The sequence below is a fragment of the Panthera uncia genome, chromosome E3, assembly GCF_023721935.1.
Source record: "Panthera uncia isolate 11264 chromosome E3, Puncia_PCG_1.0, whole genome shotgun sequence".
Classification (NCBI taxonomy): Eukaryota; Metazoa; Chordata; class Mammalia; order Carnivora; family Felidae; genus Panthera; species Panthera uncia.
This window is the reverse complement of record NC_064815.1, coordinates 25,675,991-25,686,886: the sequence shown is the minus strand read 5'-3', so window position 1 is coordinate 25,686,886 and position 10,896 is coordinate 25,675,991. Positions and strand designations below refer to the sequence as shown.

Sequence of the window (10,896 nt, the reverse complement as noted above, 5' to 3'; positions counted from 1 at the left end):
CGCCGCCGCCGCCGCCGCGCCCGCGGCCGGGGAGGACGCCGCTACCTCAGCCGCCCCGCCGGCGGAGGGCCCCTGCCGGGCCCGGGACGGCGCCGACAGGAGTTCCGCTTTGCCAAGCACCAGCGCGCCGGCGGCCGCCCGCAGGGCCAGCTCGCTGCAGAGCCTCTTCGGCCTCCCGGAGGCGGCGGGCGCCAGGGACTCTCGAGACAACCCCTTGAGGAAGAAGAAGGCCGCGAACTTGAACAGCATAATCCACCGCCTGGAGAAGGCCGCCAGCCGGGAGGAGCCCATCGAATGGGAGTTCTGAGAGGGCGCCGCCCGCCCGTCCCGCCGAGCCGAGCAGAGCAGAGTCGGGCCGGGCCGGGCCGGGCCGAGCTAAGCCGGGTCTGGCCGAACCGAGCCGGGCCGAGCCGAGCTGGGCCGAGCCGAGCCGAGCTGAGCTGGGCAGGGCTGGGCCGGGCAGAGGGGCGGGCGCCGACTCCGCGGCCTGGACCGTGTTGCGCACTTAACCGCCCTGCGGGCCACAGGGCAAAATCGCCATAGGCCAAGGTGCATATAGAAAACAAAGGAGCATTAAGCCCAATCTATGTCGTGTTTTCAAGGAAGAAAACGGAAATGTGTAGTCGAGCTTTTTTGTACCCTGAAGTGTTTTTTTTATTGCCCTAAGTGATTTCCACAGGTTCTGGAATAACTCTTACAGCTTTGCCTTGCGCCCTCCTCTTTCGTGTGGGCTTTAAAAAAAAAAAAAAAAATCAAACCCACATATAAAAGGGGGCTTTTTTATCTGCCATCTAATGGCTTCAGAGCGATAATACACTATTATCTTCTTAAACCAGGAAAAAAAAGGGGGGGGGGGGGGGGGGGGGGATTTTTCAGAAAAATTAAAAAAAGAAAGTTTTTGTAGCTGTTCAGTTGCCACTAAGAGATTGCACAGTCAAACCGACTCTAAACACACTAGTTTGGATTCCTAAATATTTTCAAGTAAAGAATCTTCTCGTTTGAAACTTTGAATTAAAATAAAACACATTTACTCCACATATTTTTTAACAGAAAGAGAAGTCACATCAGGAAACGATCTGATTTTGTGGTAGCTGACGTAGTGTTTTCTTGTACGTGAATAGAATCCTGACATGTAGTGCACATGATCCATAGCTTTAACTGGCTCTGGGCTTTTGCTGGCCAGGGTCTGTTTAATACACTCCATTCTAGGCCAAATCAGGACAAAAAGAAAAGATCCGAATCTAGGTATTTTATAATCTGCTTTTTAACCTCTAACCGCAGAGCACGCTGATCAGACCTCATATCTCGGAGGTTAGGAGACAAGTTAGAACTGTAGCATGTCCCCGTTCATTCTGTTTTAATTTATGGTGTCTACGTCTGCGTTGGTGAGTCCGCACACGTGCGAGCGTGTAAAGGAAGGAGGAAAGAGTGGGCCGCCGAGGTGGCAGCAGGCAGCTTGGGGGGGAGGGGGGGGCCGCAGGGGTCCCGCCCCGCGTGGTCAGCAGGCTTCCCTTGGCACAGAAGGCAGCACACCTCTCAGCACTCTCCCGGGCGCCTGATGGACTGAGCCCCACCAGGGGCCGCCGCTCCCCGGGCCCGGCAGGCTCTGGCGCACGCGCACTCTCTCTCTCTCTCTCTCCCGCTCTTCCCACCACAAGCACTGAGGACTGTTGACCGTCGTGGGAAGCTTCCTTCCCTGCAGCGGAGAGAACGTGGCAGTCCGGGCTCTGCCCTCACCCCTGTAGAGATGGCCCACACTCCCACCAAAACGTTGTTGCTCTTCACTTCCAGACCAGACCATCCATCGACCCTTCATTCATTCTGCCTCTTGGAACAGTTCTTTTATGCACAGTGTAGGGCAGTCTAAGTACAAACCTGAAGTCTAACTTGTCTCTGATTCCTCCTGTTGTCTATGTGTATACGCGTGAGAATAGAGGTGGGTGAGAGTGTGCGTGTGTGCGTGTGTGCAATTTTATACGTCTGTGTATTTTCTTAAGTACCTGTGCACACATAGAGTGCATTACTGCCACCTTTTTTCAATAAGCTGTTTTATCAGTTATGGCTTCTACAAGTTTGCTAATTTAGACTCCTTTATTGCCATATCTTTAAACTAACAATAGATGATTTCGGTATATATATATATTTTTTTTTGCTTATTTATAGGTGCTGTATTTTATTATCTGATTGTTAGGAAGGGATGAAAGGGGCAAATATTCTTTAGAGGGATAGACTGCCGGCAGTATTGGGTATAATTTACAAGATGTAGTTGTCATACTGTATATTACTGATTGAAAACTTTTTGACCGTATTGTGTATCATTGAAACCTTTGTCTTAGGTCAACATCTTTGGATGGCATTTTAATGGTGCATTCATTATTTCTTAAGTTTAATTAATATTACCTTTTTTTTTTTTGATGGGGGGGGGGGAGGGAGTTATAATTTTCAAGGTATGCCCCCGCTATTACACCTCAGTGTGCTTGTATTAATTAACTTGTAGGACTTTGACTGTAAGATGTGAAACCACATTTCTTGCATGATGTTTTAGAAATTACGTAGTTCATTTACAGTCCTTTAACCTGCATCTGCAGCACTTAGTTAAAGTTTTCACAAATTTAAGAGTCACTACACTAAAGACAATGCCTTTTCATGAATAAGAAGTTTTCAGAAGGCTCTAGGAGGCTGGGAGGCAGGCTATTTGCCTTTTGATGGTCGTATCATCTCTGAACTTGATACCTGGTTCAGTGAGAAGAGAATTCAAAATGGAGGAGCTTAAGGGGAAACAGATTAACATCTGGCTCGATTCAGGTGCATTAAGAAGAGCGAGTTTGCATTAGTGACCCCCCCCCCCAGGACAGTGAGTAGCGGAGCCCCTGACAGTACTGTGGTGTCCTCTCCACAAAAACCTCGAGGGAATCGTGTCATCATGTGTGATGAATCTCTAAATATCTGATTTTTCATTGCAATGAAAAGCAGGGTGTTAACCAGAAATATTAGGGTAGTGTTTTAGTTTTCAAGGCATGACTGTTATTTACCAAGGCGTTAAATCCGAGGGAATTGAAAAAAGTATAGATTTGTCCATCCTCGTGGCCAAATAGTAACAGTCTAAAACAGCCACTTTGGCTCTTCCAAGCGATTTAGTCATTTTTGTTGGGTTTTGGTGATGGTGGTGGTGGTGGTGGTGGTGGTGGTTTTTAAACTAGGTTTATGTTGACTTCCGCTCTACCTTTTTTGCCAGACTTACATCTGGGTGCTCGATACAATCAGTTGGTTAAAGTTTGCTTGCGGTTCTGTGTTTGTATTTTTTCTCTATTTATATATATTTTTTTTATCGTGATCCCAACCCTATGATCTTTTGTGTTAAGCTTTCACTGTAACACTTCTAAGAGCTGCCACTATATAACAGAAACCTGTCAGGGGGTCGGGGGAGTGTCCCCCCTCCTCGTTGCACCTCAGTGTGAGTCTAAGGGTTGATCTTTCATCTTGATAAGCAATATTCAAGTGCCTTGAACAGCATCCTCTCCGGGGGGGGCTTACCTTCAGCTGGCTGGCATTCCAAGCTGTAGCCCCCACAGGCAGCCGACCTCCTCTTTACGCTCCATCAGTTTAAAAAGCTGATTTGTACCTCTCCCCTGGGGAAAGCGGTTCCGTATAAAACACTAACACTTAATTACAAGCTCCATTATGCCATTTTAAATGGCTTCTTTTTGTTAATTGGAGGCAGTGTTCATAACTTAAGGGTTTTGCCATTACTTAGCTGGCTAAGTGGAGGTTCGGTGTAAAATCCGCGTTCGCGTTCGGCCTCTTGACCCTTGGTTCCAGCCACACTCCCTTTGTGGGATCGGAGGGGGAAGGCGTGTGGGCTCCGTCCTAGACCTGTGCCCGCTCGCCTCCACCGTCTGGCTCCCGGGCGACCGCCAGCCTTGAACTTCTGGATCAGTCGGCCTGTCCGGGATCTCTGTCCGCCAGACTGATCTTCAGAAAGGATCGCCGTAGCCATCCAGCTCAACTCGAGTATGCTCAGAGCCGACCTGCGTGAGGAACATCACAACATAAGGTGGCTCGTGGTCGGCAGACTGTCCCGGGATGCAGGCTTGGAGAAGTCTCCAGGAAATGCCAGGATCTTGACCCGTATGACCACCGTCAAACCATGGCCGCTGTGTCTGTGAGAGTGACTGAGGCAAAAAGATGACGGTTGCCTCCCCGGGGCCGGTTCCCTGTGCTTCCAAAGCACAGGTGCCTCCCTGCCCGGTCTCCTCCTTTTCGGCATCTTCGTTCTTCTCCCCATTTAAAGCTCATCCCCTCCGATGTGGACGTTTGGGTCCGCTGGTTGCTGGTCCAGACCCAGAGTGCTACAGAGCTTGGGGTTGAGTGTTTGTGCTCTCTCTGGCCATGGGAGACCCTCCCCATGTACCGCCGCTCCCCCCCACCGGCCCGGAGCCACGTCAGTCGTGCGGCTCATGAGGAAACCAAGCAGAAGGCAGGTTGTACTCTAATCCGAGGGAAAGCTCTGGTGTCGGCTCGTTGCCCTAAGATCACGCCCCAGTCGTGCCCTAAGAGGTCGGGACAAGAGTCACCGGACGGCTCAGTCCACAGGCCGGCGCCTTCCCGGCTGCAGGTGAACTGGGGTTCCTCCTGAACGCCTGCCCCCTCTGGCACGGTGATCAGTGAACCCTGTTGACATTCTATGCAATGTTTCTCATTCCTCCTTAGAAAAACAAACCTCCCTGAAAGTAGCAGAGGAGCCGGGGGGTAGGGTGTACGCACGCCCTTCTGGGATTAGCACAAAGTGAACCGGTGTTAGTGACCGGCTACACCTGGAGCTGGGGGACAGCGGCCGTTGCCTTAAATGCACTCTGCCGGGCGCCTCTGGACAGGCCTGTAAAAACAAGAGTCCGCCCTTAGCCATCCCGAGCCCCCACTTTCTGAGGCCAGTAAGCCAGCCGTGCGGGGGAGATGTAGCAAGGCGAGGTTCGGGTTAGCCACGTCCCTTCCCTCCCTGGGAAGGACGGGAGGTCTGCTTCCCTCCCTGGATGTCCTCCCTCGTCAGCACACTCCTCCTCCGTCCCCTTCTACCTCACTGACCTGTGCTCCCACCCGATGCTACTCCCCACCCCAAGCCCCTCAGAACCGCGAGGCCCGAGTGGACTCCGGCGCGGGAGAGAGGGAAAGAGCCAGAGGCGCGGCATTCCTGAGTGTCTCGGCCTGGCGGGCAGGCTTCTTCCCCCTCTTCTCTTTTGTGAGCGCGACATGGACGGACAGCTGTGCTCCACGAGGCACATGGCTTTTTCTCTCGACTTCCACCTGTTCCTGACGCTCTGACAGCTGTTTCCTTTGCTGGCGGGGGCGGTCTCGGGCCTCAGAGGGCCTTGTCTTTGGCCTGCCTTTGCTTTCTGTCCGTTCCTGCTCAGCTGTTGAGCTCCATCAAAGCCGTTTTTCCCTTGCCCTGAGCTGCCCCTACATGGCCACGTGAGGACACTTCCCCAGGATCCCTACCTGGCGTTGGGGAACTCTGCCTTTATTGTCTCTGGCACAGGGAGGCTCTGATTTCAACTCCACCGCGAGACCTCCTTCGGAAGCTTCTCAAGGTCAGGAGAGGAGATGGTGTTCTCCAGTCCACAAACCCAGTCTTCAATCACGTGACTCTTCCCAAAAGAACATGCCAGTTTCTATGCAGTGCAGAGGAAGGAAGAAAAAAAAAAACAAAAACAAAAACAGCTCCCTGAGCCGCCGGTTAGATGTGGGTGCGCCCTCTCTGGTGGCCAGAGTATTCTCCTGCCGGAACGACTCGGGAGCCTAACTAAAGATTTGTGCCATGATCGCCTGCTTGCGCATCTGCCGGGAAAGCTCGCACTTAGAAGTCCCCCCCCACCCCCGTGCTTTTTGTAGTTTCGTCTGCGCCTTGGTGGCAACAGGAGAGCCTTCGGGACCACCACCCCCACCCCTGTACCCAGGGCAGAGCTCCCACCCCAAGTGGCAAGGTGGTGGCCTGGGACTCCAACGTGATACAGTCCCATTGCCCGGAACGTTTGCTGAGAGAAGGGTCCAGTTTGACAAAAATCTTTCCATTCCCATCAGTTTCTGCCTTTTTGTAGATGAAAACCATCAGGAGAAGAAAACCAGTTCCCAGTGAAGGTTCCGAAAAGATCCAGCCTGTGAACCCTTTACAGATGTGCTGAAAAGTGGAGGCCCAAACCCAGGGGGTGAATCCGGAAGGCAGAGGAGGGGCGTGGAGAGCAGTGAGCTGGGCAGGAAATGAGCTCCGCCCGAGTTCCCTGCCCCAGCAGCCCTGGAGCCTCATCCTGCTGAGGGAAGAAGGAAAGGCAGGTTCCCCGGGCTCTCTCCTCTCAGGGGACCTGCCCCCACCTGCCCAGGCCCTGCGGCCCTTCCTCCACCTCCCCTCCAAAGATACCGTGACCACGCTGTCAGCGGTATCTCCATTCTCATTTTTGCATGAAGTGACATTTAGCTTTAACAAGACATTTCCAAAGCGCCTAGTCTCCTCCGGAATGCTAACTTGAAAAGTTGGGCATTGTAGGCGAAGAATCCTAAAAAAGGCTAGTGAGAGAAAGGCATTAGGCTATGCAGAAATGTGCACTTCCCCATCCCCCTGGTATTAACCTTTTAAAATACCTTTGAGTTGCTTTCCATGGATCATTTTCGCTTCTCCAATAATGTTAAGTGTAGTCTGTGTTACTGTCGTTTTCTGTAGCGTTTAGGCTTTCATTTCTACCACAAAGTAATGCTATATGCTATGTATCAAGCTTTCTGTGATCAGAAAGGAAAGGTGCCTTATATCCCAATGTCACGGCTACATCCCTATGGAAAAAATAATCAGAAGCACAGTGTGTACGGAAGCGTTGGGACTTCCGTTGGCGAAACCAGACACCATTCAGCAAGATGCATCGAAGTGGCACGGGGCTGCTTTTGTTTGAAAGTTCCTCTCCCTTTTCATTTTCCCTTCTTTGTCTTTTTCTTTTTCTCCCCCCCGCCTTCCTTTTTTTTTTTTTTTTTTTTTTTGTAGTTTGCTTTAAACAGAAAGCACTTAAGTAGATGACTATGTGTAAAAAGCTCTGTGCAATAGAAATCATTTTTCTTCATTTTTAAGAGGTAATGTATTGCACACCAAATGAACTCGAAGTAAGCTTTAGACCAGGACGATTCAGGTTGTGGGTGAGCATGTTCACTGTAGTTCCGTTTGTTCATGAACTGAAGGGAAAACAGGCCTCCCCAGCATCCCCCCACCCCCCCCATCTCAGCCTGCCTCTTACCACCGAGCGAGGTGTGCAGGTGCACAGGGCCCCCCCGGGCACCTGCTGGAACCGCTGGCTGGGGGGGCGGGGGGCGGGGGGGGGCGGTGTTTGTGACCCAGCAGCTCAGAACCCTCCCAAGTGTGAGACCACAGCCATCCCTTCCAGCACTTAACCTTTTCTTGTTGAGATGGATTGACTGCTACTGACCTGCCAGCGTGCGTGAGGAGAATTATAAAAGGATGTTTCCTTGAGAAGAAAAAAAAAATTATTTCTATCCTCTTCTATTTATTGTTAGGTTAATCATTTAAGTACTTATCAGGAGTGTATTGTTGTTTTGTGTTGTTGTTGTTGTTGTTGTTGTTGTTATAAATGCTTTTTGCTATCACTCCAGTGGTTACTGTCTTCTGCCTCCTGCCCTCTCCCCCCCCCTCCGCCGCCCCCCGGTCCCCAAAAGAACCGAAGGGTCTGGGGATCTGACTGGGGGGCCAGAGGGGGCTTCTCCAGCAGAATCAGACATCTGTGTCCAGAGTAGCCACTCAAAAACTAGCGGTCTCCGCGTGTCTAACTTTTTTAAATGAGAGAGTTGAAGAAGAACACTCAGTGCAAGGAGCTGCAGAGACGTAGAAAAGCAAAGTTCAGTTCCCCAAAGCCTCCTAGAGCCTCTGGTTAAGACTTCTGGGTTCATGAAGTTTCAGTGAGCCCTGGTCAGAGAGGGCGGCGCGGCAGCGGCCTGGTCGAGACTGTGGCTTCCGAGGGAGAGAGCGGTTTCTTGCAAGGCTCGCGTGGGTTGCTGTGTTCTGTTGGCTTTTCTTGTTGTTATTGTGGTTGTTTTCCTTGCACACAAAGTTGGTCAAAACCATCTTGCATCTCGCGAAGCAACAGTGTATTCTGGTCCGGCTGTGGCTTGAGGACCCACACCAGCGAGGTGGGGGGGGGACCCCTCCCCGCTTAATGCGGTGAAGCTCTGAAGCTTAGAGGGAGTAACACAGCCTAACACAGCCCGTTGCTTGCTAATCGGGTGTGAAGGTGGGGTGGGGCCCAGGAGAAGGGGGCTGCCCGCCAGGCCGAGGTCCAGATGGGGCCGCGCGGCTGACCCCCGCTCCCAGAGGGCCCCCCCAACTCCGACTCGCTTTCTGTGCCATGACTTCCCTTCTCTGAAATTGTCGGGGGTCCTGATTCTGTCCTCATCTCTGAAAGAAAGCCCTCCGACGAAATAACCACCCCCATCTCCCCCACCCCGCGCCCCAAAGAGTTCTCATTTCTCTCGAATCAGTCTATGCATTTCTCTCTTGAGCCGTTTTCTGCCTCTTTCCTGGGGAAAACGGGCCTCTCCTGTCCCACCGAGACCCCTCAGAAAATGCTGTGCATTTTGGAGACGTGAGGATTCGTGCAAAACTCTTTACCGCGTTTGAGAACAACTCGTTAGCAAATACAAGTGGGGGGAAAAAAAGCAGCAGAAAAGGTGGGTTTCCCCACGTCCCTTTCCACTGAGTAAGACCTAGCTCTTTGCAATGTGCAATAACTACTTGCCGCGAGAGCGGGGAGCACCACGCTCCTGCCCAGACTACTAACACAGCACAAGACAAGCTCGCTCGCAGAGTGGCGGACTTCTTCCGGAAAACTCTTCATAAGCTCAGCTCCCCCCCCCACCCCCACCCCCCAGTGTATCGTGGTGTCTTACATTTTAGCAGTATTTTATATTTTCTGTAACGCACTAAGTCTTAGATGTTTTTAGAGCTCGTTTGTTAATACAATCACAGACCTTTTTTTTTTTTTAAATCCCTCAAATGACCCGATTGACCAAAAACAAAAACAAAAAACAAAAAAGAAAAAAAAAAAAAAAAAAGGCGTCGTTTTTGTACAAATAGCTTTGAGAAGCCTCTGTTGTGTTGCTGTGACCCATCTCTGGTAACATTTTTTTTTTCTTGCTATTTGTTTTGGACATTAAGAGTCAAAAGTTGATCCAGCTGGCGTGGGGGTGGGGGAGGCACCCGTCGGCCCCTCGACGTCGTCCCTTCTGTCTTTGGTTAGCCATACGATGTCTGTTCTCAGCACTGTACAACGGTCCCTATATGATATGGAGAAGCAATATCACTGTATGAAACTCACACCATGTATTATTATTATTCACTAGCACCCTAGGTGTGATAATTGAAGTAAATATCTTTTATACAAACACAAGAATGTGTGGGTTGTGTTTATTTAAAGTGCCCCGGCCTGAGGAGAAGCAGCAAACACTGTCATTCTGTGTCCAAAGGGCACCTCGGGGACTGCCATTCCGGGGGCGCCTGGGTGGCTCAGTAGGTTGAGTGTCTGGCTCTCGATTTCGGCTCGTGATCCAAGGGTCGTGGGATCGTGCCGCGCGTTGGGCTCCTTGCTGAGTGTGGAGTCTGCTTGGGATTCTCTCTCTCTCTCTCTCTCTCTCTCTGCCCCTCTCCCCCGCTCGTGCTCTCTCTCTGTCTCTCTAAAATGAAACAAAAAAAGTATTGCCATCCCTCCGCCTCCCAGTGTCCCCGATGGCAGGTGTCAGCAGAAACCTGGCGTGGGGCAGGATGCGCGGGGCTCTGCGCACCAGCTGGCCCCGCTCTCTGCTCTCCACCGGGTCTGCATCCGGGTCTGCGTCCCCGCTTGCTGTTGTCACCCTTGCTGTTTGAGGACCAGGAATGGTAGTCGGCAGTGCTGAGCGAGGCACTAGGCTGATGGTAGCAGCCCAGTAAGTGGGGCTCAGGGGCCCCAGGGCCGCGGCCAGGTACGTCTTCAGAGCAGCCAGCACTCAGCCAGTGGCCTGGCTTTGCCTGCTCTGTGGGGATCTCTCGCCTTGTCCCTGAATCGCGACGTGAAGGATAAGCCAGGGGCACTGGTTAATGCGAGCAAGTGAGTGGGAAGAGGAAGGAGGAAATGATGTCTGTGGGTTTCTGGAATGATCGGGCTCCTGAGAAGGGGTCTCCAGCCAGCGCTCGAGGCTGGAGGCAAGAGAGCTCCGCAGAGTTGGCCGGTTTCTGATCTTGAAATCTAGAAGGTTGGAAAAGAATTGCCATTCCTCACCCATGTGTGACAGGGGGCGGGGGCGTGATTAGTTTGTCGTGCATTAATTTGTAGGTTTCGGAATGAGACGCTCCTAATGTGACACAGGAGCCTCAGCGATCCTGCCTCCAGTGGGAGGAGCCCCCCAGCACAAGACGGTCCCGCACCAAGGCCAGGCACTGCCGGCAGCCCTGAGCCTCATGTGGTCACTCAGGGACCTGAGCGCATCTAGAACTGTCCCCAAATGTCTGCCCCCACAGATGGGAGAAATGTGCCTAAAACCAACAGAGCTCTGTCCGTCTGACTTTGACAAACTTGAAGTCTGATTCAGCTAACATTATCTGCGACTTTTAGCAGATTGCTAGTTTATGTATGCCCCGTCCCCCTTCAAAGATCTGGTAACTAAATTAAAATGTAAAATGTAAAAAAATTAAAAAAAAAAACACTTGGCACAAAATCTCTTAACCCGGAAAGTCTCCCCAGGTGCTTTTAAAGGGAGATTTAATTAAGCAAAACTGCTGTTGCCCGTGGTTTGGTCGGCCTGACTCGTTTTGCAAACTGCCAGGTCCTAAGGCAGAGGAGGGACTGCGATTCGGGGGGGGGGGGGGGGGGGGGGGGGGGG

The 10,896-nt window shown here is 51.7% G+C and overlaps 1 protein-coding gene across 3 annotated transcripts in view; it reads left to right on the top strand.

Moving 5' to 3' along the window:
- CUX1 (cut like homeobox 1) overlaps nucleotides 1–10,896 on the top strand; it is a 365,928-nt gene that overhangs the window by 339,037 nt on the left and 15,995 nt on the right. The window contains exon 25 of one of the 3 annotated variants that reach the window (XM_049638798.1): nucleotides 1–9,026. This exon is cut by the window's left edge and continues 12 nt beyond it. The exons of the other annotated variants lie outside the window; for them this stretch is intronic. Within the exon in view, the coding sequence (XP_049494755.1) occupies nucleotides 1–307 (307 nt within the window). The 3' untranslated portion in view covers nucleotides 308–9,026. Of the gene's footprint in view, nucleotides 9,027–10,896 lie in introns of those variants that run through there. 3 annotated transcript variants of the gene reach the window in all.